The 27,372-nt window shown below is 39.4% G+C and overlaps 1 protein-coding gene across 2 annotated transcripts in view; it reads left to right on the top strand.

Annotated features, from left to right (window-relative positions):
- The window catches only part of UBE2F (ubiquitin conjugating enzyme E2 F (putative)), a 373,705-nt gene that overhangs the window by 302,275 nt on the left and 44,058 nt on the right, over positions 1-27,372 (top strand). For both annotated transcript variants that reach the window (XM_089672398.1, XM_089672399.1), the window contains exon 9: positions 2,565-2,627. In XM_089672398.1, the coding sequence (XP_089528524.1) occupies positions 2,565-2,627 (63 nt within the window). The remainder of the gene's footprint in view (positions 1-2,564; positions 2,628-27,372) is intronic.

Genomic DNA, 27,372 nt, shown 5'->3' with positions numbered 1-27,372 from the left:
CAATGAGTTCTGAAGCATTTGGCTGAATATGAGCAGATAATATTGCCTGAAACACTTTAGAATTCATCCTGCTGCTTTTGTCAGCAGTCGCATCATCAATAAATACAAGAGAACCAGTTCCATTGGCAGCCATACATGCCCACGCAATGACACTACCACCACCATGCTTCACTGATGAGGTGGTATGCTTAGGATCATGAGCAGTTCCTTTCCTTCTCCATACTCTTCTCTTCCCATCGCTCTAGGTACAAGTTGATCTTGGTCTCATCTGTCTATAGGATGTTGTTCCAGAACTGTGAAGGCTTTTTTAGATGTCGTTTGGCAAACTCTAATCTGGACTTCCTGTTTTTGAGGCTCACCAATGGTTTACATCTTGTGGTGAACCCTCTGTATTCACTCTGGTGAAGTCTTCTCTTGATTGTTGACTTTTACAGACATACACCTACCTCCTGGAGAGTGTTCTTGATCTGGCCAACTGTTGTGAAGGGTGTTTTCTTCACCAGGGAAAGAATCTTTGGTCATCCACCACAGTTGTTTTCTGTGGTCTTCCGGGTCTTTTGGTTTTGCTGAGCTCACCGGTGTGGTCCTTCTTTTTAAGAATGTTCCAAACAGTTGTTTTGGCCACGCCTAATGTTTTTGCTATCTCTCTGATGGGTTTGTTTTGTTTTTTCAGCCTAATGATGGCTTGCTTCACTGATAGTGACAGCTCTTTGGATCTCATCTTGAGAGTTGACAGCAACAGATTGCAAATGCAAATAGCACACTTGAAATTAACTCTGGACCTTTTATCTGCTCATTGTAATTGGGATAATGAGGGAATAACACACACCTGGCCATGGAACAGCTGAGAAGCCAATTGTCCCATTACTTTTGGTCCCTTAACAAGTGGGAGGCACATATGCAAACTGTAATTCCTACACCGTTCACCTGGTTTGGATGTAAATACCCTCAAATTAAAGCTGACAGTCTGCAGTTAAAGCACATCTTGTTCGTTTCATTTCAAATCCATTGTGGTGGTGTATAGAGCCAAAAATGTTAGAATTGTGTCGATGTCCCAATATTTATGGACCTAACTACTTTTGGCAATATAGTGTATCTTGAATTACAGTACAGGACACTTTCCCTGAATCAAGATTTTTCAACCGGGGTGCCCAGGCACCCTGGGGTGCTTTTGAGGTTTCTTCAGGAGTGCCTTGGCAAAATGTCTACAAATTGCCCAAAACCTGTATACAAGCCAGCAGTTGGAACAAGCTTGCCTTTTAATTACACAAAGCCACAGGTTTTCAATGTGCACTATTACAACCTTCTAGCCTCTGGCATCCTGACAACCAATGACATCATCAGTTAATAAGGAGGATATCGGTTGTCTGCAGATCATCTTTGTTTGTCCCTCCCCTGCTCCTCTGTCAGTGCTGGGGTCACATTAGCTCAGTGATGGAGAAAAACCTAGGGAGAAGAGAGAAACACTTAAATACTTGTCAGTATTAGTATGCAAAAGTGTATTTGCTTTGGAAGAATAAATCACCTCTAACACTGGGTGTCCTACATGTGTGGATGTTGCTGCATTATATAAAACTAATAGAATAGTTTTTTACATTTTAGAATGAGGTGCCTCAAGACTGTTCAGAAATTAAAAGGGTGACTTGGATCTGTCCATAATTTTAGAGGGTGCCTTGAAATTGTCCATAATTTTAAAGGGTGCCTTGACTGGAAAAAGGTTGAGAAACACTGCCATAAATTATTCTTGTTACTGTACAATGCTTCATTCCAAACAGTGACTCACTGAGTGGGTTAGGGTTATAAAGGAAGCACCTTATAAAGGAGGTGTCCCAGGTGACCATGTCCAAATAACTGAAGCTACAAGCCTATAACCCATGATGTATGAATAAGTTGCCAGTGTCCTGTACTGTACTCTAAGATATGGAATTTATGGGTAAGTCAAAATTCTTCTGATTTAGCTTACTCATACAGTAAAGCTGGCCATTCAGTAATCATTTTTCCCTTTTGCCTGCAAGTGGAACAAAATAATTAGATTCCTCCATCCATGCTGTATAGCGCAGATCAATGAGTCTCCACTACAGCTGTTATATTTTGACAGCCGTCTGCCTGTTAAAATACCCGAACAGCTGCTGCATCTGATTGGGTGGTTTGGCAGACAATGTTCCAGCAGGCTCCTTTTGACAAAAGTTAATCAAATGATTGACATTTGTCGAAAGGTGGTGGGGCCAGGAAGACCACGCACAGAGCGAATTTCACCCGATTCCTTAGAAACCAAAGTTCAGAAAGCATATGGTCTGTTTAAGGATATGGTAATATATGCAGATAAACCATTCCATTCAATAATCTTTTCCTTGTATGACTAAAAGTTATAAATGTAATGGGTGACTCTTCATAACTTTCTCCTTTCAAGTTAAGAAAAAACTTCAGTGCAAAATCCAACCTTTGAGAGAAGAGGTTGGCTGATTCTTTTGCTTAAACTGGAAGCATTGTGTTCATGGTCTGGTAATGTACAATATTTTTACCTGTGAAATCTTTTATTGTGACCTCTGTCTATTTTCCTGCAGGATCTGTTAAATTTTGATGATCCTTTGAACATTGAAGCAGCAGAACATCATTTGAGAGATAAGGTAAAAGACACAGCACCAATGTATACTTTCTCCTGGTCTGACTAAATTATCCATATCTTATTGTCTTTGGTTAGTGATAGGGAAATTCAAGACAGTGCATTTATATAAAGGCAGCACCTTTAATGAATTGTCATTTTCCAGAGACAGATGACATGGCTTAATGAAAAAAAAACTTTAGGTTGAATCTGTAGCCTTCGAGGATTTTTTTCATTTTTATGCTACTTGGATCATAATCCTATTGTTCAAAATCTGACCTTAAATGTAATAATATATTTAAAGTTTTTAGATGTATGTTGACAGTTACTTTTAGAACAGCACATGCTTTAATGCAGCTCCTATCTGAATCGATAGGTTTTCACTGTAAGCAATACACTATGTTAGTGTCTGGTTTTAAAATTTTCTTACCAAGCTCATTCAGCAAGGATACCAATTGCATTGTGTTATAGACTACTGGGAGAACATACAAATCAGCATATGACATATAATTGGTGAAAATTAGCACAAATCAAGTTAACCTGCAAAAAATATATACAACTTTTTTATTGAACGTATGCTCTAGTTTCCATTTAGCACACTTTGGGTTAGAAGAGTTTTTTTTTTTTTTTTTATTATTTATTCATGCAAACAATCTTCTGTGGTTTAACTAGTCCTCTTCAAAAGACATCTTTGTGGATAGTTTGTGGATAGTGATTAACACTCCACTAGTGATTAACACTCCATTCACATCCTGTGTGATTTGCATGCCATGCTACATGCAAATCGTATGCCAAGTCACACCTTATTGTCATTTTGGTGAGGTTCCAACTTGGTCAGAGCCACACCGGTTTCTAAAGTACTGCATGCACTACTTTTGTTGTGATTTGCATAAACATCTTTGTCAGATGTCTTGCAAATCTCAGGTGAAATCGGCAGGTCACCCGATTTTTAAATTGTGCAACTTCACTGTAAGTCACACGATTTCAAAATCTGTTTTGATGTGACCAGGGTGTTAGAAGATGCCAATGCTTACGTAAACCAGGTCTAGGGCCGCTTTTTATTTTTTTAGTTAACAATTAAATATACAGTTGAAATACATAGATGGTAGCTCTAAATCAGGGGTAGGCAGCCTTAACCACTTCAGAAAAAAACAATATGTGAATATTCCAAAACAATTAAATAATTAATATGTTGCCCATAATAAAGTGTCCAAAAATATATGTAAAGTCCAAATAAAATAATATATAAAATCTTTTCTCCCCAGTGCCAGAAAAAATACTTCCACCATCCACCAGTGAAAAACCAACATCTACCGCACTCACCAGATGGTGAGTGTTGCGCCTTTTAGGATTATTTTGGGCTCCTAGACCCCCTTTAAGACCTCCAGGATTCCTTTTGCACCACAAAGTATAAGACATACCAACATCTGGTGAGATGGTGGAAGTATTTGTTCTGGCACTGGGAAGAAAAGATTTTATATATTTTTTTATTTGGACTTTACATATATTTTTGGCTTTATTATGGGCAACACATTAATTATTTAATTGTTTTGGAATATTCACATATTGATTTAAAAAAAAAAGTTTTGTCACAATTACTTTATGTATAATTTTATTGAGGTGGTGATCTGCGCTGATTGTTTTTTTCTGTTTTGGTTTGTCTGACCTGTGTGCAGCAGCAATTCACGACCTTGGTTCAATATTGTTTTGTAAGGGGTGATCCTGTGCGCTGGGGTTTTTATATTGAGCCTTAACCACTTGCCTACCGGGCACTTTTACCCCCTTCCTGCCCAGGCCAATTTTCAGCTTTCAGCGCTGTCACACTTTCAATGACATATGCGTGGTCATGCAACACTGTACCCAAACAAATTTTTTATCATTTTGTTGAGACAGAGCTTTCTTTTGGTGGTATGTAATCACCACTAGGGGTTTTTATTTTTTGCGAAACAAACTAAAGAATATTGAAAATTTTGGGGAAAAAAAAGTTTTTTCTTAGTTTCTGTTTTTGTAAATAAGTAATTCTTCTCCTTCACTGATGTGAGCGAATGAGGCTGCAGTGATGTTCACTGATAGTCATCACTGATGGGCACTGCAAGGCAGCACTCCTATATGGCACTGATAGGCTGCACTGATTGGCGGCACTGATATGTGCCATTGATGTGCACTGATATGTGGCATTGATGGGCACTGACAGGTGGCACTGATGGGGCTACACTGATGATCAGGGCATTGATTATCAGTGTAGATGTCCCCTCTGAGGAATGCCGCTTGGCGGGCGGTTAAAGAGGTGGAGATCTATCTAAGCAACCTAGAGGTAGTCAAAGATCACCGGGGACAGTGTTATCTCCTCACACCCGATTTAAAGCTCTCATTGCCATACTACTGTGTCGCAATTGTGTGCATTGCACGGCAATCATGGTTTTAAATCAGGTGGTGAGGAGGCAACATATCGCCTACTCACCACCTGTCAAGCAGACTTGGATTGCTTTTAAGAGGAACTGCCATGCCTGCTGCACTTGCAGGTGTCGTACACTTTCTGGAAACACACCAAAACTCCTGCATTTAGGAGTTTTGGTGCGCTTTCAGAAAGTGCACCAAAACCGCAGGAAAGCTGCAGGTACACTATACTGCACACGCGGTGTGGGGAAACTGCTTTGCATCATTGTGAAAGGAGCCCTATACAGTACTGTTATGCCCAGTGTATTGTTTCACACTGTTTTCACATTTTCACTTAGGGGTGTACTCACTTTTGTTGCCAGCGGTTTAGACATTAATGGCTGTGTGTTGTGTTATTTTGAGGGGACAGCAAATTTACACTGTTATACAAGCTGTACATTCATTACTTTACATTGTAGCAAAGTGTAATTTCTTCAGTGTTGTCACATTAAAAGATAGAATAAAATATTTACAAACATGTGAGGGGTGTACTCGCTTCTGGGAGATACTGTATATACACAATGCTCAGCATAAATGCGTACGCCCCTACAGATTTGTCAGAAAACCTTTACTTTCCTTTCAGAATCAACATTTGGGACACTATACTACAAAATACTCCCACAAATGCGGGCCATTGATTGCAAACAAGATTTGTTCATTTGTGCACACAAAAGTATTTTTCCTAACAAATTAATTCAAGGCCATAATGCAAAAATGAATACACCTTATGAAAGTCCTAGGAGCAAAGCTAAATTTTAGACAAATTCTAATTAACAAGAATTCAACTACAAGTGAGTCTAATTATTCATTAAACAGGTGTCCACCAGACAGTTGATTATAAAAGGGCGTTAGTTAAAGAAAACCCTGTCCCATTTCATGCTGTCAGCAATGGCAGCACATGGAAGAGAAATGTCACCAGGCCTGAGAAAGAAAATCATTTCTTCACACAAGAAAGGTGAAGGCTACAAGAAGATCAGCAAAGCTTTACTTATCAGTCAGAATACTGTAACAAAAGTGATACAAAAATATATATATAACAAAGCTGAAACTGCAGAAAACAGAAATGTCTAGGGTATCCATGGGAGTTGACACCTCGACAGGAGTGTCTTGTGATGAGAAGGGTTGAAGAAAATCACCATGCAAGTTCACTGCAGTTAGCTGAAGAAGTAGAAAGCCAATCTGGGGTGGTTGTTTCTCATGACACAATATGGCATACACTGCAGAGGAATGGCATGCATGGGTGCATGCAGTTGGCTGCAGTTAGCTAAGGAAGACAAAAGTCAAACTGGGATGATTTTCATGCAATGGCAAGCATGGGTGTCATCCATGAAGGAAGCCTCTTCTAAAGCCCATGCACCAAAAAGCCTGCCTAGGATTTGACAGGGCTCATGTTGAAAAAGAACACTACTGGAACTCTGTACTCTGGAGTGAAGAGATCAAGATAAATGTTTTTTTGAGCTGATGGCTTTAAAACTGTATGGCATCGTAAATGTGAGGAGTACAAAGAAAAATACATGGTGTCTATAGTGGAACATGGTGGTGGCAGTGTCCTTCTGTAAGGCTGCATGAGTGCTGTTGGTGTCGGGGAGCTGAATTTCGTTTATGGTATGTTGAATTCACAGATGTACTGCTCTGTTTTGAAAGAGGCGATGCTACCATCACTCTGTGCCCTTGGTCCTCCTGTACTTTTCCAACATGACAATTGTTAAGTTAAAAACAACCTCTATATACTGTGAAAAGTATATTAACCCCTTATGCTCTGCACAGGGAGAGAAAACACGCACACAGAATAGTTGCAAGAAAGATCTCTTGTCTATTCAGAATATTAATAATGGCTTTAGTACAGCTTAGAGATAGGAATTAGATCACGTTAGTTGACTGGACAATACACTTCTGTGTCTTAGTTAGGCGCACAAGGTCACAGCTGGCTATGCGCCTAGGAATAATGTTATCTCAGTTATTCTCATGCGAATGCATCTGAAAAAAGGATCTTTAAAGAAGAACCCTATGGGTATAACAAATATAAAATAAAGTCTCTAAAGCATAGCTCTGAGCAAGGACAACTTGCTTTTTTCCCCCCTTTTTGTCCATTCCTGGACAAATATTAGTCCATTATCAGTTCTCCAAGGTGCTTCTTGGTGGGTGGACTATTATTCGATCCCTCCCGTGACTGGGGAACTTCCTGGTCTTGAAAGCAGAAGCTCTGTCCCCTTGTTGCTTTATGAAGCAATTTTAAACAGTCTCTATTCCATGGGAAGATGTTTCATCAGCAAAATTGGCTTCTTTTCAGAAGGAACTGTAGCTTTACACATTATAAAGCTCAAGACACATAAGCAACGTCTCTGCTAGGTAAATTAAAAGTATAAGCAAAATTGCCATGAAATCGGCATCCCTGCTCATGTAAACCACAAAAACATGCTAGCAAAGATATCGCCAATACCTCTTAGACATTTAGTATGGATTCAATCCATCATCGGCAATCTTTCTAGACTTGAAGGAGACCGAATACCTCTTTCCTGTATTGTCCAGTAAGCTCATAAATAGACAAGCTATCCTGGAAAGGAGACTGATTGTTTAACAACATTGTCTGACAAATTTTGTAAACTGGCCGATGGGGTACCATTCAAGAGAGATGTGACATTTACTGGTATTGCCACAAGGGAAATCTTCAATATACTAGGGTGCTATTTGCTACAAATCCAGCATTGCCTATGGTTAGTTTTCTGAGCATGTCTGTTTGTGAGCTGCAGTAAAAGCATCTTTTTAGTTAGTGATTTGTTATGGCATGTCAAGTACTGTTGACTTCAAGTTGACTTCCTTTTAATGTCCTGCAACTGCCCTACACCTGATTGTATGCTATAAAATTATGCAATGTCCCTTTCATAAACACACACAGTTATAGTGTATACAACTAAATAGAATATAGCAGAAAACAATCAAATACTTCCCCCATATTTTCTTAGACCCTTCCTAAAGCTTCACAGCAATCATTTTGCAGACTTTTTACAGTAACTAGCATGCACCCAGTAACTCTACTGTAAATAACTCATAATCGGCAAACTGTTAACTTTTTTCTACCCCTTGGGAGTGCTGAGTTTAACCATCAGTGTGTACGCTGGCATAATATTAGACATCAATATGCACCCTTCAGGGAAATTCTCTTCTTACTAGCACGGTTACCTGTTTTTCTCATCACTCTGGCCAGCAATACTGAAACCTGTGTCTAGCAAGGTTACCTGGGTTCACCCCAAGTTGGTATGCAAGCATCCAGTAGTAGGAGGGGGCAGTATATTGGGTATCCTGGAGGATAGCTTGTAACATCTCCTACCTCAGCTATAGCAGAGCGGTACTAAGCCTTAAGTATCTCACGACATGGAATGACACAAATTGTACACTTACCAAAAATGCATATATTTAAACAATTACTTCCACCAAAAACCACTAATGCACTCACATTATAAAGACAGGTAAACCACTTATCTTACTCACCCTTCGCTTTCTGTCCATCAAAGATGACCATGCACCTTAAACAGTGGAAGCGACATTACAGGTAAAGGCTCTGCCCAATGCGTTTTGTCAGGCCGCCTTTAGGAAAATGGTGCCCTCTTGTGATCACTCGGTTTTATTTAAGTTTTCCGCTTATTCCTAATTGGCTCATTCGCTGTCATTCTCTGTTATTGAGACAATTAACATGGCTATGCTCTACTGCTACATCTTGTGTTATTAAATTATAACGTTCTATATGGTATTATCCGCATACTCTGTTAAAAACGTATAAAATGCTACAATAACAGATCAAATATTAAAACTATTTTATGTTCAGTGAATACTTTTAAAGGGATATGATCTAATAATTTCTTTTTGGGGGGGAAGGGGCACTTAACAATTATTATATAAAATTACTACTATAATTGAATAAATATATCATAATTGCATAATCACTTTCAGGTAAGGGGATTTGTGTACACTACTAAAAATTAGCAATAAAACCGCTAAGATCTATGTCAATATTCATACCATTGGGTGTAAGGGTGTTCAGTTCATATCTCCACTGTGTTTCTCTTTGCGATATTGTCTTTTTAAGGTTCTTCCATCTCCAATTATTGAACACTCTATCCCTTTAGAAAAAAAAAATCCCTGGGATTACAATTGTCGCACTCCCAAAAGTGCATTGACACACCGTGCTTCTTAAAACCTTTTCTAGTATTTGTGTTCAGTAATTCTCACTGATAATTTTTTTAGTGGTCCACATATTGTAACCCACAAGGGAATTCCAATACATATGACACAAATCTACTATCACAGAAGATGCATGTATTCAAAACTTTGTTTCTTGGGCAGTATTTTACTAACAGTTTTATCCCTTGAGGGCTAGGTTCACCTTTAAAAAAAAAATGCAAGTAAAAATGTGCATTTTTTTCTGGAGCCTGCAGAACTTTGCTCCTGTAATCAGCAAATCAAGGGTGCAATGTCAGGCTCCTGCAGAATCTTAGTATAGCTGTCTGCCCATACCTCCCATACATGGGATCGAAGGGGTGCATATAGGTGCTCTTTGATTACATATTACACCCTAGATATGGGTTATATGTTTAACAATATGGGCTAATGCTTTTTCAATATGTTCTCAAGTTGCTTATATTGACCATTAAAATCTGTTATGTATGTAATCTCCTGTCTTTCAAACACTTTTTTCTTCTTCAACATATCTCTGGCCATTCTTCCTACTTTTTCTGAATTTCTATCAATTCCTTTCTTTTGTAGCCTTTTTCTTCAAAACTTTTTATCAAAATTTTCCCTTGTTCCTAATAGTAACAGTTTCTTCTAATTCATAAAATCTGCCCCTTCAGAATACTTTGTATCCACTTAGGGTGGTGATAACTCAAAATAGGTATGTATCCATTTCTATCCTCATCTTTAAAAAATGTCTTTACACACCATTTATTTTGGGCTTTGAAGATTACTAAATCCAAATAGTTTATTATTTCCTTATTCTATTTTCCTGATAACGAGATACCATAAGGGTTTTTATTTAATTCTTCTATAAACTTTTCGACATCCCGTATTACAATACTATCATCTATAAACCTCTAATAAAATTTCAACTAATGTAAATCTTAACTGTAAATCAAAATGTGTAACAAGCAAGCGCTCTGTGCAACTAAGCAGCTGGCAAAAGGATGAACCCCTTTATCCTCTAGTACATCAATAATATAAAATGCAGCGCTAAATGGTATAAAATAATATAATATAAAAGTGACAAGTGATGGAGTCAAGTGCCAATTAGAGCTCTATATAATGTGACATCACTTGTCACTTTTATATTGTATTATTTTATACCATTTAGCGCTGCATTTTATATTATTGACTTAACTGTAAATCGCTCATAAAGAGATTGGCCACACTGGGAGCATACTTTGTCCCCATGGCTACCCCTTTCATTTGTACATATTACCAGAAGAAAATATGACACCTAGGAAGTTCCAATCCCTCTAAAATAGTCTATTTGTGTCTAAGCTCAGATTTGGTTACCAAAGCCTATTTCATCTTGTCTTATATTTGTATACAAGGAATTGACATCTATAGTAGTCAGTATATGTTCATCATTAAGTGGAATTGTTTTCCAGCATAGAGATAAGGTGCCTACTATCCTTCGAGTATGTGTTGTTTTTTGACCACTAGTGTTTGCAGAAAACCACCTCTATCCCATAGGGCTTACAGGTGTTACTGGTAATAGGTACTTGGCTTCTTTTTTTATTTACTATTCCCTCTTTTTTTTTTCTTTTCTTTAAAAAGATATATCTTTTTTAACTTTGCCACTTATTTTTGTGTAAGGCTACCTTCTAATTGTTTATATATTCCTTTTATATTTAAAATATTCTGCATTTCTTTCTCATAATACTCTTTACCTAAAATCACAATACCCACCCCCCTTGTCTGCCAGTCGGATCACCACATTTTTCTTTTTCTCTGTCTTTTCAATGCCTGCCCATATTTATTTATTTGTTTTCAAACTCCTTATTCAATCTTTTTAATATCACATTCCACCATATTACCGAACCTTTGTAAATATTGTTTACTTGATATCTTAGGCTAGAAAGTTGAATTGTTACTATGCCCTTACTCTTGTTCATCAACATTACTCCCACTGTCATCCCCTTTTTCAACATAATACTTTTTATATTTAATTTCCTAAGAAATTTTTGAACATCAATATAAGTTTCAAATTTTTTTGTTCCTTCCAGGCACAAAATTTAAACCAAAACTAATATTTCCATCTCCTTGCTAAAATCTATTTTGTTCTGGTCGCCCGTACATCCTCTATTAGGTGTTTTGTCTTCATTCTCCATTTTCTTGTTGGAATTCTCTTCTGTTTCTTCTGTCTCCCCATCTGTCCACTCTCTGTGGATACCTTGGTTCTCTTCATCCTTTCCCAAAATTCCTTTGATGTTCTCTTGGTACTGCTCCTGAAAAACTGAGTTCTAATCAGATGGCCTCTTCTAGGGATTATGCCCAGTGAATTAAATAACGTTTCATACCTATTATACATAGATACCCTTTTGTTTGTTGAAATCATGCAGTTCTTGAGATTTTTCTTCATACAAATTGGTTTCCACAAAGCAAGAGTTTTTCTTTTATTAGTTGGATTTTCCCTTCATCTGTTGGATTTTTATGCCCACAAAGGTCTTCTCACTTTAAAAAAAAAAAAAAAAAAAACTGAAACCATTCATCCATTAATTGTTTATCATTGGGATGTACATCCCACTTTTTTTCTTCCTTTGACTTACATTTCTATCACAATCTGACTAATCATTGCCTTATGGCTCACTAGCAGCTTCCGGATCGGTTACCCTTAGTGTATAGCTTGGGAACCTTACCCAGACACCAATGTAGCAGGGCCAGCCTGTAATGTTTGCTGTGGATGCTGGATCCTGCATTGGGTGTTCATCTTGGTTTTTTTCTAGTTATTTTTGTCTTGCTGTGTTCTATGTTGCATGTAACATCATTATAGCATGTACCTATTTAAATTTGGCGGGTTTTTTTCCCCCTCGCTACTGGAAGTTCTTCTCTAGCTAGTGACGTAGTGCTTATAAGAAGCCTAACTGCACACTTCTGGCCACCATCTTCCACTGACAATGCAAGTAGATCATTTGCTGTCTCACCTGTTGCCTGATACTTCTGAGACACTGATACAGGCATTCATTTAGCGCCTGGATTATGGCAGTTCCTTCATACCAGACAAGCTCAACCCCCTTCATCTGCATCCATTACGTGAGTACCCCACAGGGGAAAATTCTCACTTATCATTTGCAGATTACAGGTGCTTGAGTGCTGGATCATATGGGAGTAATAGGGAGCATTCTTTTACATGCCTCGGGGGAATTCAAAGTTCCTCTCAGGTTGATAGCTGCTTCCTTGTTCCAGAGGAGACTCTGACACTGATGTGACTCCATTCCCCTGATTCAACCTTCCTCACAGACACAAAACTTGCAGCATGTCTGACTAAAGCAGAATTCTCTGCCACCATGTCTGATCTATTCCATAGGCTATCGCCACATCTGGAAATTGTGGTGCCAACAGCTGTAAACGCTCTTCCCCTCTTTCCCCTAACTATATTCATGCATTTGCACTTGAATTGCCTGGCTCCCCTACATTTGCAGATGACAAGGGGGCACTGAAATTTTTAGCAGAAGCTGCTGAAGATTTTTCACCAACAAAGTTTTGTGAAGGCAGTTTTTTTTGTCATATACTAGATACTGTGGATACACTGATGCTGTGACTACTAGTCTCTGGCTAGATACTCCTAGTTATGCAGAGCCTCCACATATTTTATTAGACACAAATAAGCAATATTTGACTTGATCAACACAAGTGAGCTTTATATGATGATTGACCTAAGTGAGAGTTTTTTCACACCTCCTGTTTTTTCCCTCACCCACCATTGACCCAGCCATTTCTGCATTAATCAGTCTATTGTTCCTATTGATGGCATTCCCTCTTTAAAAGGTTCAGTTGATTGGCATTTGGAGACTATTCTGAAGTCCTCTTTTGCTCTGGCAGGACCAGCTCTGCAGCCAGCTATTGCCACTCTGTCAGTTGTTTTGATTTTGGTGAACTGGACTAGAGAATTCAACAGTGAACTTTCTCCTGGTATAGGTAATCATGTTCTTTCTGCAAGATTACGACTCTTGCCCTTGACCCTACTCTTCTGACTAGACGCCATGGAGAATGCAATTCATCAAAACTACAGAATGTACTAACTTTCTGTACATATGCGCAGATTTTTATGGCTTAGAGCTTAGTCACATTACCTTGCCCAGGAAAGGTGCCTTTTGCTCATGCCATTTAAAGGTCAGCTCCTCTTTGGAAAATACCCTGAAGAATACATTGAGGCAGCTATTGAGGAAGGGGAGCTCCTACCCCTCTATCCACAATCGCACCTCCCAATTAATTTGTTCTCCTTACCTCCTACATTAAAGATGAGGTGGGGATGGAGTTTAAGACATAGTGGTGAGAAAGGATATGAAGAAGACACAGTAGGGAAAGGAGTGGTTTTGTGGCAGTGCTGGTGGGGGAATTGCAGTTGGAGATGTGCCTGCACTGTTGAGGAACTGCCAGCTGTAGCTCAAGATGTGCAGTCCGTCTGGGTAGCAACAGAGAACAGGCAAGGGTTTGGTGGTGTGAGCTTCCAGGCCAGAGATTAGAGTGCCTATGTGAGCCAATGGGTTGGCCATAGGTGGTAAAAATAGAAATCTCTTTGCAACACTGTGGCACAGTAGACCCCCAAACACTGAGGCGAATAGGGTGCTGTCCTTCACAGCTCTGTGACGCTATATTCCATTTAAAATTTGGTTTGTCTCATTACAACCTGCCCCAGCAAGTAATCCCCTTCAAACCAGAACACAGTCACAGCAGGTACACAAACCGAGGCTTTACATTAAAGTGGTATTAAACACAAAAACAAAATATGTAAAAATGTAATATATTGCAGCATACTAATCCTTTGATGTAGTGGCTGTATTCGTTTTCTTTTCTAGGCATTTTTTTTTAACTTTATTTCATCTGTTGATCAAGCCAGTAACACACTTTCTGTTTTAGGGTGTCTGTATTCTGAATGAAGAAGTACAGCAGACACTTTTGGACATCAGCACTGTCAATCTGGGAAGAGGGTAGTGTTAGAGTAGTGGATTTAAGAAAGAGCCTGGGAAAACAGATAAATAAGACTTTCATAGGATCCTATAGTAGAGTCCAGAATGCCTGTCATAAATAGCTTACAGCAATCCACATTCCTGAGTTTATTAAAGGCGAAGTTAACCTTTTAAAAAAAATACTAAATGCACATTTTTAAAGGTAAAAAAAGTTTTTTTTTTTTCTAAGGAGCCTGCAGAGCATTGCAGATGCAATCAGCAGGATCACAAGTGCAATCTTCGCCTCCTGCAGACTCTGAGAATAGCTCTCTGCCCATACCTCTTATGAGCAGGCAGTTACTTGAGAGCAGTTATATCAATGGACTGCAAGATTGATCACCAGCGCCCTCATAGTTCATTTTGAACTACAAGCCATCAGCCACAAATGTCTGATAGTACTTATAGTCTGTCACTCTATCCATTCACCGGAAACTGGCCGTGTGGACAGAGACCTGCACGGGCACGCTGATTTCAAAATGTAACAGCGGTGTGGAGGGAGGATCCCCCACCCCCTGTCACAGGGAGGGGAGTATCAGAGGGAGAGGATGCTGATGCTGGAACATGTTACATGTTCCAAAGGTGAACTTTTTCCTTTAACTGCAGATCCCAAATGCCTATCATAATTTATAAATCGTGGTAGGATAAAGCTACACTGTTATCAAAAATATATCATTGTCTTTGTCTTGTGAGGTGCAGAAGGCTTATATGGCGCATTACCTTTTCTTAGAAAGGCACATATCAAAGGTATATAATGTGTTCTTGTTCACAAGATAATTTTATTCTGAATGATGAAATATGGGATATTAGATTGTAACGTGTGATCGTGGGGGAATGTTGTTATAGTTGACAAAACTTTATCTGAAGGATAAAGTGTAATTTCTGAAGCCGCCCCCCTCAGTGGCTACAATAAAGGTGGTGCAGCTGCAGCTTGTCAGCTCCCAATTTCCATTGAAGTAATGCACACATGCTGAGAGTCATTCTGAAGTAATTCTGATACCCTCTGCTACTTTCATTTTCAGTATGCTGGAACCAAAGACCAGGAACCTTGTTAAAGTGATATTAAAGTCTTTAAAAAAAAAATGTCATACTTACGAATCCTCCTCATCTCGGGTCCCCCACTGGCACTCCTGGCCCCTCCCTCCTGTTGATGTGCCCCCACAGCTAGCAGGCTTGCTATGGGGAAACCCGAGCATTCATGCTCCCAAGACGCGGCTCTGCATGTCCATTCACTCACAGAGCCACAGCTCGGCCCTTTCCCCTCCCTCTTCTGATTGGCTCACTGGCTGTGATTGACATGGCTCCCACTGCTGCCTTAGCCAATCAGGAGTGAGAGTCCCCAGAGAACCGAGGCTCTAGTGGACATCACTGGATCGAAATGAGGCTCAGAATGCATGAAGGTAAATAATCCGAAGCCTTTAAAACCACTTTAAGTATTTTTTAATATTTGTTCCCATTTATTTTGCTACTTATGTTGCTACTATTGGCAATTTTGTATATTTACTTTTTGTGTACTTCTTTTTTTTTTTCTTTTTTCATTCATTAAGCAAGATTTTTAAATCATTAAGCGTTTTCTCTAATGCACTAATCCAGGATGTAGGGCACTTTCACACTGCCACGCTGCGATTTCCCTGCAGCGAAGGTGCAGCACAATGTACCTATGCTTTCCCATAGACTTCTATTAGATTGGTCATTTTTGGTGAGTTTTCTGAAAGCACACCAAAAGTCCTGCATTCACAAAATGCACCAAAAATGCCCAAACTAAGAGAAGTCTATAAGAGAACGTGGTGACCCGCACAAATACTGTGGATATACTGCGCTGCACCACGCTACGAGGCAGTATGAAAGGGGCCTTAAAGAATACCTGTCTGATTTTTTTCAGCCTCTTTAATATCCCTGCCTAGGGTGACCATATGTATTACGGATGTCTCTTAGAAGTCCAAATTCTCGTAGCAGAATGGTGGGTGTTTCCATTAAAAACACGTGGTGGCAGCTACTTTCTATGTGTACTGGCTTAACTTCGGAGTTAATTAATCCCAGTGACCATTACTTTGTCTGCAGGCATTGAGGTAATTGTCCCATAGGCTGGAAAATCTTTTTGCAGGGTGAAGCTGAGAGTGTCATCACATACTGGTGACAGCAGCAGGTTAGAGGCACCACTGCTGTCACATATTGGTGACAGTAGCCAGAATCACATTGTTATTCACACTGCAGTTGCCTCTAACTTGCAGTGATCTCCACATGTACCGACAAGCACTTAGCAGTACAGGAAGTCTCCGATCATTAACAATTTATTTGCAGCTCCTACTTGTAACATGATCTGAAGAGAGCTACAAATAAGTTATTAGTGACAGGAGACTTCCTGTGCTGAAAGCTGATTGTTGGTGTGCACAGGGATCACCGAAGGTTAGAAGAGATAAGGGGAATTATCGCCAAATGGCAGATCTTGGCCCCTCAACCCCACTGTCCTTGCTCCCACCTTGTGCAGGGACATATAGAGAAGAGGTGAGGCAAAGCCTAGAGTTTCTGGGCTCTCTTACCACTTGGCATTTGGCTCTGCTTACTTCCACCTTCCTCTGGTGACTTCACCTCCTCGTAGCACCATGTAAATGCTGATCCATCTCCCAAAGACTTGAAAGATGTTCTGCAAACAGTAAGAAAACCCCCGTCTGCTGTTGGGGGTGGGGGGGGGGGTTGTTAGTGCACAAGCTGGAACATGCTACCATGTGGAACATGTAACATGCTCTATAGGTGAACTTATCCTTTAATCTGCTGAGCAATTCTGTGGACCTCTTGTCAGTTTTCCTCTGTGATTCATGTTCCACTGCTGTTTTCCCCGGGTGACCTGCCCGGTAACAACCTCTGTCCTAAAGACATTAGGGGGAACCATTAAAATTGCTCCTGGAGAAACATCTTTGATTGGCTGTAAATATTGTGGGATCGAGCAGTGTTTAACCACTTCAAGTCTGGACAATTTTCAGCTTTCAGCACTATCATACTTTGAGTGATAATTACTCAGTCATGCAACACTGTGCCCATATGAAATATTTAGCATTTCTTATATAATCAATACTGGTTTTTTTTTTTTTGCTATATAAATGAAAGACAGAAAAATTATTTTTTGCTTAGTTTTTCTTATAAAATTTTGCAAATGATTTTTCTTCGTAAATGTAGGAAAAATGTATTCTGCTACATTTCTGGGGTAAAAATAACCCAAAACCATGTATATTATTTAGTCTGTGTGAAAAATATAGAGTCTACAGACTATGGGATGTACAGTATATTTGAAAATTGATCAGTTGAGACCCTAAAATGCCGACCGCTGGTAAGACATGTGGCAGTGATCAGGATGCTGGTATGGAGGTATGGCGGTGGTCTGGACATCAGCATGAGGTATGGCAGTGATCAGGACACTGGTATGGGGTATGGGAGTGATTAGGATGCTGGTATCAGGGTATGGTGGTGATCAGAACGTTGGTATGAGGCATGACAGTGATTAAGATGCTGGTATGAGGCATGGCAGTGATCAGGATGCTGGTATGAGGCATGGCAGTGATCAGGACGCTGGTATGAGGTATGGCAGTGATCAGGACGCTGGTATGAGGCATGTTAGTGATCAGGACGCTGGTATGAGGCAGGACACTGGTATGATGCATGGCGGTGATCACAATGCTGGTATGAGGCATGGAGGTGATCATGATGCTGATATATGGGGTATGGCGGTGATCACAGTGCTGGTATGGCATATAGCAGGGATCAGGGCGTTGGTTTGGGGTATGGCGGCAATCAGGACTTTGGTAAGGCGTATGGGGGTGTTCTTGTGCACACTGGGACAGGTGACGGGCTGGCTGCATTATTTATTATGAATATACTGGGGCAGTGATCAGGGACACAGTCCACTGACCAGGGACACTGGGGTTGCTCTCTCAGCAGTCTGTGTACAAGCAGCCTTACAGGCTGCTGTACACTCACAGGCTGAAGGATCGCTTCTTTCTGCTTTCACACTGAGAAGTGAACTTTAGTTTTTTTTTTCCAGTGCTTACTGTGTGATTGATGTGATTAGACACATCCAATCTATGTGATCATCCAGATGCAGCAGTAATGTGATCTGCTGTGTCTGGGTGATATACCGTTCGTCTGGCTCCAGGGTGCGCACTCTAGGAGCCACGCAGGAGCCGCTGATGCAGGCTGACATACAGATACATTAGCTCGCATCAGCAAAGCTTCCAGTTCGCCCATAGTCTAAAGATGGCTGCTTTAACTAAATTTTTGTCTCCTCCTGTTTTATCTGACAGATTGGTATAGAGTGTTTTTTGTTTTGTATTATATATTCCTGTTTAGGAAATGTGGATAATATATCTCTGGAAGCTCTGTAATAAACATAATAAGTTTATGATGTGTTATACCTATAGTACAATAAGTATCATTTTTTTTTTTTGCTAAATCATGAATTAAAATGTTTTTAAAAACATTAAATAAGCCCATCCAGAGGCTACAACATTGAAAAAATATGAAACTGATAGAAAGCTAAATCTATCCTTGGAGTAGGTGTATCTGTTTTGTAAATACACAAATCCAATAAATCATAATGGGTCCCCTCCTTCCACCTAAAATCACCACTTTAAAGTGGTAATGAAACCCTTTTTAAGCACTTTCATCAGTTAAAGAATTCACTTGTTGAGTATGCAGCTTCTGTATCTTAATCCTCTCCTGTGTGCTAATTTAATCCTACCATGATCACTGCCCCAGGTTTCCTGTTGCAAGGTGGCTCCTTTCGTTTGCAAAAACCTATAGAGTCACACTTGCATGCAGGGACTGCAGTTTTGTGGCCCTACATTGTGTGCATCAATAGAAACACACAGTCCTGTGGCCAAGGCACTCCACTATACCTCCATTTTGCAAGCTAACAGACTGGCTGGAGACTGTCCACTGTTAAATTTTTTCCTGTGAAGAGTGGAAGTTCAGGAAAGCAGCAATGGGAGAACAGGAGCCAGCATCATTGTACGTTGTAAACTGCAAGTGCTGGGTAAGAATTTTATAGTGGTTTACAGTGAAATGTTTACTTTATTGTGCTCGGTGTGTCTATTCTGTTCTTTGCCTTTCCGACAAATTTTTCTGACACCAAGAGAAAAATTGACAGGTGAGAGCACAGCCTGTAATTGACAGCCTCAGCTCTATTACTGTGTGAAGGGGAGGTGTCCCTTCCCTCCCCTCCCCTCCAATTAGCTCTCAGAGCTCTCCTCACTGTTGTAACCTCAGCCCTCCGCTCTTTTTTTTTTTTCAGAGCTGAGCAATCCTGTGTAATTTCTGCACTTTAAATGTAGGTAGGTGTAGGTGAACAGATACAACGTATGTAGGAGGAAATGTTTCATCTCTGTGTATCACCTGAGGCCAGTGACTTCGCTGGGTATATGTGAGGGTTTACAACCAATTTAAGCCAAAAAATACTGAGAGTTTATTATTTGTACTTGTAAAAACAAAAACTGGAAAAAAAGGTTAGAAATTATATTTCTTTTACGTTAATTTACAGACACAGCTTCTCTTCAATATCCATGATCAAACAGAGTGTTAACTCTTTGGAACAGCCTCTTTCGAGAGCCCAGAGCTCCAGTTCTTCTGTTTGGTCATGGATAATGGAGAGAGGCTTTACCATGCCCCACCAGCCATATCAGCAAGGATGACCTAATTTTTTTCCGATGAGATCTGAGGAATGCTGAGTATTTTAAATCTAGCAAGAATATGCTCCAAAAGAGTACAGAAGAGTCTTGGTGCAAGATTTATGATCCTCGGCATTTCTACGACCTTACCAAAGATATTGTGACATCATCTTCATGCAGGCAAAAGCCAAGGTCAGGTAGATATGTTTTCTGTTTTTCTGTAAAATCATTAATATGGTAATTTTAGATAGCAAAATTTTGTCATAATCTTTGGTCTTCTTTGGATATTAATATATATTTTTTGGAGCACAACTGCAGCAAGGGTTAGGTTTGACCACAGGCAGAGGAAGCCAGTCGGTGCCCAAAGGAAGACCAAAGCTTCTGAAAGTTAAGTATTGCAGCTGTGATGTTGGTCTAGGCTGGTTCACTCCAAACTGGATTTTTTTTGTTAGTTTAGCTTTTGGGGTACAAAATTTACAATTATGCACGGTCAGCCTCTCATTGCTTTTTGTGGGACTTCCTGCTCTCAGCTGTTCACAGAAACCACCCTGCTTGAGTGTCCAGCAAGAGATCACAGTTGGCCCCCCAAATGCAGGATAATACAATACAGGATAATATCTGGGTTTGTAAAGGCTTTTGATGACTACAAAATAGATTTATAATGTTTGCTATTATGTAACATATTTAAATAAATGTGTTTTGCCTGGATTCCAGCTTTAATTTAAAACCTTTATATTTTATGTTTTCTCGATTAAGTAGATTTTCCATGGCAAAGAATTGCACATTTGTCTCACGTAATATATTTTCCTGTCTCTTTTTTCCCCCTCTACCTCCCTCTTGTCAAGCTCTTGTGCCTGCTGCCAGCTAGTTATTTGATATGGCTTCAATGTGTTTTTAATTAAAGTTGCCGTACTTGTTTAGTAACAAGCTTTGATTTTTAAGCCCATGCAGAGGCTGCAATATTGAGTACATTCAGTTTAATCCTTGCATGCATATAAAGGTTCCAGTACCTATAATGGAGAATGCAACCCAAATGGCAAAGCAGGGATTTATGAGAGACTATAAGATGGTGTCATTATACAAATGCCATTGCAGCCATTCTGTTTATTTAATGTGTCTATGTATATTCTCTCGCCTGGCCTTTGTTTGACACACACTTTAATTCTTTGGCTTTTGAAAAAGGCATGTTGTATAATTAAAGTAGAGATACTTGGTGCCTATATTCTCTGCTCTGCAGTGTAACGGCATTAATCTTCTCATGTGTTAGTTCTCGGCTTTGACAACTGGTCCAGCTTTTCTGTGTATCAAGGTCACATGGGCCTTTGACTCTGAGTTCAAGCATATTAGCCTTCTCTGCCTTCTCTTCATGAGCGCTATAAACGTAATAGAGGTAGGTGCATCCAGTTAGTCCTCTTTCAGTGATTCAGCAAAACAAATTCAAACAATTACTGGTAGTATAAAGTGATTTTCTTGGTTCCATTCACAGAATTTTACAAGCTATTAAAGTAGACTTCTCATTCCTTAATATAACTTTAGCATTATTTTTTGTGTCCGCTTAATACCTTACTTAAAAACAGAAATTTGGGGGAAATTGTCAATACTGGAGCACACAGGATCTGTGCATGGCAACCAGTCAGCTATGACATGTTCAGTTAAATAAAAAAATGGAAGAGAGACTGATTGGTTGTCATGCACAGCTGCTCTAGATTCTGTATGTTCCAGTTTTGATAAATTCGGTTAATTGTCTCCAACTTTGCAGATAACCCTGTAACCAGAAATTGCAGCTAAAAGCGTAAAAATCAGGATTAAATACCTGTCCTGATTGTAGGATAGTGGTGTTTTCCAATCCTTTGATTACTGTCGGAGCAAGTATGAATTACCCCACACCACATGTTTCTGTTGTTTGCAGATCAAGCATGCAGTGGCACAACTAGGTCTAGTTAAAGTGTTACTAAACCTAGGACTCTGCATTCACTATATCTGGTCTCCCACAGTACACAGAACATGGAATGCAAATTATTTAGTAATTATAAACTGCCATATATCTTTTCTCATCAGCAGTTAGAGCAGTCTTGTGACTTTTCTTATTGTTCAGCAGAGCACTGGTTAAAGCCTGTAGAAGGAGTTTTCTTTCTGTTCTAGGAGGCTGCATAACCCCTCACTCTCTGATCACATGCACTCTCTCAAGGGAAAGAAAAAATATATAGCAATACACACCAAACTGAGCATGTGCAGAGTGTCTCCACGTAATATGTCTTATCAGGAGATAAGAGGGGGTACTAGAAGAAGGGGAGGATCAGAGAAGTCAGGACCAATCCACATTTTTATACAGTGTGAAGGATTAACCCCTTAGGTTCCACAGTGAGTATATCAAGCATGCTTTACCGCATATACAGACTGATTTTACTGTTGTGAGTTTAGTAACACTTTAAATATCTGCCAACCATGTCATATTAAACTGATCAAAGACCAAAAGACTTCTATGGCAAGGAAATAATTCAGATTTTTTTGAAGAATTTTTGCAAGACAATATAGGCCCGCATACCACAGTCATTTCTTCCAGGGACAAAGTAATTCAGTTCAAATACACCCCCAATTCCATAAAAGTTGGGATGCTGTGTAAAATCTACCTAAAACAGAATGCAATGATTTGCACATCTCATAAACCCTTATATTATTTACAATAGAAAACATCAAATGTTTAAACTGAGAAAATGTACATTTTAACAAATAAATTAAGTTATTTTGAAATTGATGGCAGCAACACATCTTTAAAAAGTTGGGGCAGGGCAACGTAAATCTGGGAAAGTACAACTTTAATTCCCAAAATGTTGGAGCAGGGCCATGTTTACCATGGTATAGAATTCCCTCTTCTTGTAACAACGCTCTTCAAACGTATTTACATAGTATCTCTTGCATCTATTATGCACCAGTCAAGCCCTACTGATATATAAAATTACTTTTGAGACTCATGGTTGTCCAAAAAATAATTGATACGTTATGGACCTCCCAATACACTGTTACTTTTGAATAATGTATGTGAACAAGTTGTTTAGCCTTGAATAGACATGTAGCTTTATGAGTAAGAATCTAAAGTATAAACTATACTGAGATCTTTATTGTATTGATTTGTGTATAACAAGTAAACCCATTTACATTGTAGACATGAAATATATAATGTTATGGCTATATATGTACAGTATATGCATACCTGAAAAGATGCTAAACCATCCTAAAATCTGTGAATCTACACTTTTTGTGAAAAAATTGTATGCTTCGTGACAATTGGTAATGACTGGACACATGCACTTTGTAATGTCATACTGTTTAACACAAACACTATTAGAGAAATCATGTACTTTAAAGGCTTACTTGCAACGTTTTTCCTCTCCCTAAACACATTTTGACTTGCAATGTGCCTCTCAACTTTTTGGGGAATTGACACTCCAGAAATCTTCAATTCCCTAGCATGGCCCCCTGTCCTTACTTGTCATGTCCCTCTAATCTTTTTGGAGTATTTACATTTTTGAATGTGCTGACCTAGCTTCTCCGTCCCTCACTTCCATACACAACCTTTTATGTAACAGCTCCGGAATAAGGTAAGAGGAATACTATAGTGTGTCACTTGAGTTATTTGTTACTTTTGGATGTCTTCACAAAAGGAAGCTTATACAGATAAATAACATGCCTAAAATATGTTAAACACACATATCTTATGGAAAGATAATTGCTGAAATGAATGGTCTGTTGACAGGGGTTCTTGTAGCAGAATATGAAAATAGTGTTCCCTAATAACCTTGTTGAAATCTGACCTTTGCCCCATAGAATCTGGTTATATTCTGGAAGGAGTATAGTGTTCCATATTAGCAAGCCTAGTAAGTAATGTAAGCTGTGCACAAAGCCCACCTCTGGTCTGTTGCAGTGCTTATTTTTAATTAACCCCTTCATGCCTAAGGATAAAATAAATCTAAATGGCTAAGCACAATTTTGCAATGTTGACATGTGTGCGTAAAACTGTACATATCACAACTACTTTGTACATTCAGGTGAATTATACCTTGTTTTTTTCAGGACAAATTGGGCTTTCATTTGGTGGTAAATAGTAATGGATATCTCCTGTTTTTTTTTTTTATTATTATTATTATTATCAAAGGAAAACTGGGCCAAAATAGTAAAAAAAAAATATTTTTTTTTAGTTTGCTGTGTGTTTCTTGTTACTACCATAACCTACCACCAAAGAACAACTCATGAATGAATTCTCTAGCTCTTGATGATCGCTGCAATACCATTTGTTTGTATGGTATTTGTTGTTTGTACCCGTAGTACAGCCCAGAAACAATAGTGCGCATTTTGTTTTTGTCTTTTTTTTTTTTACCTAAAACTCACTGACATTGACACTAACTGACACTGATACCAATTTTTTTTTTAAATCCTGACCTTGACCCAAACACTAACCCTGGCACTGATCTAGATCAAACCTTGATCTAGGTATTTTTTCTTTATTTTTTAATATTTATCTTTCTTTTTTTTTTTCGCTCTATGCCAGGAGTTAGAGAGATACAATGTATCTCACTTCTCCATTCATAGAGAGAGAAAAAAAAACAAGGGGGCTGAGCTGTACAGTAACTGATCACTGTGATAGCCAATCAGAGGCTATCACAGCAATCATGTGTCATGGAATCGGGGGTCCTGATCTTTAGAATGGGACCCGGGGCTCTCAGTGACACTGCAGTCTTTGTGTTGGGAACGCGTCGTGTGGCGCATCCCAGCACAAAGACAGATGCACAAATATGCGGCCCCACGGAAAAAAAAAGTTCAGTTCCATGAGGCTGCATATTTGTGTTACATTGGCGTCAAGGAGTTAAACAGTCAGACTCCCCCTGGTCTATACCAGTCCCAAGTCTGCTGCTAGGCATTGGCCGAGCAGAATGCATCAATGTGTATTGCCTCACAGACCACTGAAAGTGGTTCTAAAGTGGTTATAAAGTTGATGTGTTTTACTTTAATGCATTCCCTTCCCCTCCTGAAACACTATCCTGAGTCCCCTATTGATGCAGCGCTGTGCCTGGCTACAACTCTTCTTTCTTCTCTTCCTGGTCACAGGAAGTCAGTAACGGGAGCTCCTACTGCTGTCAGTTGAATCCTGGGAGTGGGGGGCTCAGGAGCACACCTAAGGTGTGCCCCCATAGCATACAACATGCTATGGGCACACAGGAGGGTTCAGCACTGGTGGGGAGACTCCAGAAGAGGAGGTAAGGGCCTCCTTTGAGCAATGCCAGAGCAGATTTATTTATTTTGTAACTTTTAAAAAATGGCTTTGCGATCACAGTGGAGCAACTTTGATATTTTAAAATTTACTTGTCTCCTCTCATCACTTATCAGACTGTGGGTGTAATTGTTCTTGGAGTCAGTGCATCCAAAACTGATTTTTCTCTTTTGTTTAGAGGCTTACAGGTGGAATCACGTACAATTGCAGGCACTCTGCTAGTGATATCTTTCTACCAGGTTTCCTAGTTTCTTGTATCCAAGAGATATAAGCAGCAGTCTATCTTCTCTTAATTGCTACACCAATTTTGGTGAACAGGCCCTTTACAGATTCCTTCTATTTCTTTGGGTCACACTAGGTTTCTTAGGAACTGTCTCTCATTGTCATTTTGAAACTTGTACAGGTTAGCTCACTAGAAAGTCACTACAAAGTATGAATAAATAATTTAACAAGTAACCACTGCAATATTTTAGTTGGCTTACAGTTTAATCACATCTCATAAGTCAGAGCTTATGTTACCTTCTTTATGTGAGATATTTTGTGCTTTACTATATCTGACTCTAAAAAGTAGATTAGTAGGTCATTGACTTGCTTTTTCTGCATCATTAAAAAGTCTTAATGTAATATGACCTCTGTACATTACATAAATCACAAATGCAATGCTTTATTATTGAAGTTGTCAAAAGGATTCTGCGTATGTTTCAATGTGCCTAGCATTTTCTGAAACAATTCTGGATTTATAGTTTACAAATTTATAACTAAAATGAATCACGGATCTCTATATTTGTTTGTAAGTAAAACTCCTGCTTTGTATAAAAATAGCATATATAACTAGACAAGCTGTATTGTAATTTGGTATTAACATGACCTTTTTGTTTCAGTTTTCAGGCAACTATAATTTTTATAGAATTACTAGAACATTCACATTGCTTGATTGTACAATGAGGGACACGGTTAATTCTGAGACAAGTGGGTTATACTGCTGCCTACTGAACATTAGTAAACAAAGCGGTTAGCCCCTTCCACTCCCATCATGCTTCAGTTTTTAAACTAGTATATTACTAGTTAGGAGAACAGGTATCTTCTTTCTCTGAGAGTGGCAAACTGTTTCTACTAGAATTTTTTGCCTTTATCAAGAACCATTTTGTTCTCCAGTAAAGCTTTTTCATTACTGCTGAGGCAGAGACCTATTTCTTACGGTTTTCTACATTTGCAACCATGCTGAAGATGCTAGGCGAGCCTGTCATTTGTCATGTATTACAGCTATTTATATTGCACTAACAATTTGCACAGTGCTTTACATATATTGTACATTCACATCAGTCCCTGCCGTCAGAGATTACAGTCTAAGGCATACAGTTGTGAAAATAATTATTAATATTTGATCCCCTGAAGATTTTGTAAGTTTGCCCACTCACAAAGAAATGCGGGGCCTAAATTTTTTTTTATCATAGGTGTATCTTAACCACTTGCCTACTGGGCACTTATAACCCCTTCCTGCCCAGGCCAGCTTTCAGCGCTGTTGCACTTTGAATGACAATTGTGCGGTCATGCAACATTGTACCCATATTAAATTTTTATAATTTTTTTTCACACAAATAGAGATTTCTTTTGGTGGTATTTACTCGCCACTGGGTGTTTTTATTTTTTGCGCTATAAACAAAAGAAGAGCAGAAAATTTTTGGGGAAAATGTTTCTTTGTTTCTATTATAAAATTTTGCAAACAGGTCATTTTTCTCCTTCACTCATGTGCGTTGATGAGGCTGCACTGATAGGCAGCACTGAGCTGGCACTGATGATGCTGCACTGATAGGCGGCACTGATGGGTGGCACTGCTGGGCGGCACTGATGGGTGGCACTGCCCGGCACTGATGGGTGGCACTGCCCGGCACTGGTTGAGGGCACTGCTGGGCTCAGTTGGGTGGCACTACTAGGCACTGATGGGCACAGGTGGGTGGCACTGATGGGCACAGTTGGGAGACACTGGTGGGTTGCACTGCTGGGCACTGATCATCGGTGCCGATCCTTCCTCTGAGAATTGCCGGTTATCGGCAGTACTTTCCTCAAGCTGTGACAGCATGAGGAAAGTGCAGCCGATAACCAGCAACTGCATTTACCGGTGATCTGCTGTGTCATTTAACACAGCTGATCACGTGGTAAAAAGCCACTGTGATTGGCCTTTTACCACATCACATGATCAGCTGTGTCCATAGGACACAACGATCATGG

The sequence above is a fragment of the Staurois parvus genome, unplaced genomic scaffold (assembly GCF_062004578.1).
Source record: "Staurois parvus isolate SC_StPar_1 unplaced genomic scaffold, SC_StPar_1.0 ptg000011l, whole genome shotgun sequence".
NCBI classification, from domain to species: domain Eukaryota; kingdom Metazoa; phylum Chordata; class Amphibia; order Anura; family Ranidae; genus Staurois; species Staurois parvus.
Note: the sequence above shows the minus strand (reverse complement) of the source record. Positions and strands in the feature narration are given on the sequence as shown.